The sequence below is a fragment of the Condylostylus longicornis genome, unplaced genomic scaffold (genome assembly GCF_029603195.1).
Source record: "Condylostylus longicornis isolate FDR11 unplaced genomic scaffold, ASM2960319v2 ptg000054l, whole genome shotgun sequence".
Classification (NCBI taxonomy): domain Eukaryota; kingdom Metazoa; phylum Arthropoda; class Insecta; order Diptera; family Dolichopodidae; genus Condylostylus; species Condylostylus longicornis.
This window is the reverse complement of record NW_026578023.1, coordinates 661,440-662,805: the sequence shown is the minus strand read 5'-3', so window position 1 is coordinate 662,805 and position 1,366 is coordinate 661,440. Positions and strand designations below refer to the sequence as shown.

At 33.2% G+C, this 1,366-nt stretch overlaps 1 protein-coding gene across 1 annotated transcript; it reads right to left on the bottom strand.

Annotated features, from left to right (window-relative positions):
* Positions 1 to 239: 239 nt before the first annotated feature.
* LOC129611625 (uncharacterized) lies at positions 240 to 1,016 on the bottom strand. The gene has a single exon (XM_055524845.1). It carries the CDS (start codon positions 1,014 to 1,016, stop codon positions 240 to 242), a length of 777 nt encoding a protein of 258 aa, XP_055380820.1.
* Positions 1,017 to 1,366: the final 350 nt, after the last annotated feature.

Below are 1,366 nucleotides of genomic sequence, written 5' to 3'. Positions count from 1 at the left end.
GAAATTGTTAAATTACGCTTTCCTATCATGGAAAAGTTCATTTCCACCGAAAATTCGACATCCGAATATCTTCTTCTTCTTCTTTATTTAGAGCCTTGCTCTGTTAATTTACAAAAGCGTTGAACATAATATATAACATTAGTACAGAATATGAATACATGTATACTGCATACATTATATATATACATAAATTTATTTGATACAATATAATATATTTGTTTCTTTTTTTTTTTTTTTTGTTAATGATGATCTGACATTGAGCCGGAAGTCCAGCATTCCTGCCATCTCTTCGGTGGTCTTCCTGGAAGTCTACACGAACTGGGTTTCCCCATGAATGCTCTTTTAACCACCCTGTCTGGCGACATCCTTTGTACATGCTGATTCCATTCTTTTCTTCTTCTTCTACTCCATTTGACAATATCCTGAATTTCCCAAATTTCTCTTACTTCATCGTTGCGTTTATGATCGTATCTGGTGTAACCTGTTATGGATCTTAATGTAGCCATTTCCGCTGCGCTCATAATATTTTCGGTCTTTTTTGTGTCTGCCCTGCTTTCTATTGCATAAGTGATTATAGGTCTTATGCATGTCTTATATATGCGGGTTTTGCTTCTAATATTCATGTGCTTATTTTTCCAGATAACATCTTTTAAATAACCTGAAATCGATGATGCTTTAGTTGCTTGTGTTTTAACTTCTTTGGTTAGATCACGTGATGATGTTATAAGTGCTCCTAAGTATTTAAATTCCATCACTTGTTCGATGCTTTTTTCGTATACTGCAAGCTTACATCGCAGAGGGTTTTTGGATATTACCATGTTTTTAGTTTTTTCTACTGATATCTCCATATTAAATTCCTCCGCGGCTTTCTCAAATGCATAAACCAATCTTTGCAGGTTATCCTCGCTATCTGATATCAGAACGGCATCGTCAGCAAAGCATACACATTTTATTTCATTGTCCCCTATTTTGTATCCGCGGCCAGCACATTTCACCTTTTTTATTATTTCGTCCATTATAACATTAAACAAAATAGGGCTAAGGCTGTCTCCTTGTCGAATACCCGTATTTATTGGAACCTCAGCGGAAGTGCCGTTGTATAATACATCCGAATATTTAATCCGAAATTACATAACCTCCCTTATTGTATTCAATGCGGTCAATAATAACAACAGAATAACATTTCTCTATTTTTTAAGATTTTTAAAATTTGTCATTTTGACTCTATCTCATCTGCGTTTGTGACTGCTTAAAAATTTTAATATGAATGGATAATTTTATACACAATTGCATAACTATTATGGAATTTTATGAATATATTTTGAAAAAAAAAAAAAAAAAAATTCAAAATGCCTTGAAAGGAAGA

What these genes read in the sequence shown, in the direction of transcription:
- LOC129611625 (XM_055524845.1), bottom strand. Translation starts at nt 1,016, where the DNA reads ATGGACGAAATAATAAAAAAGGTGAAATGTGCTGGCCGCGGATACAAA.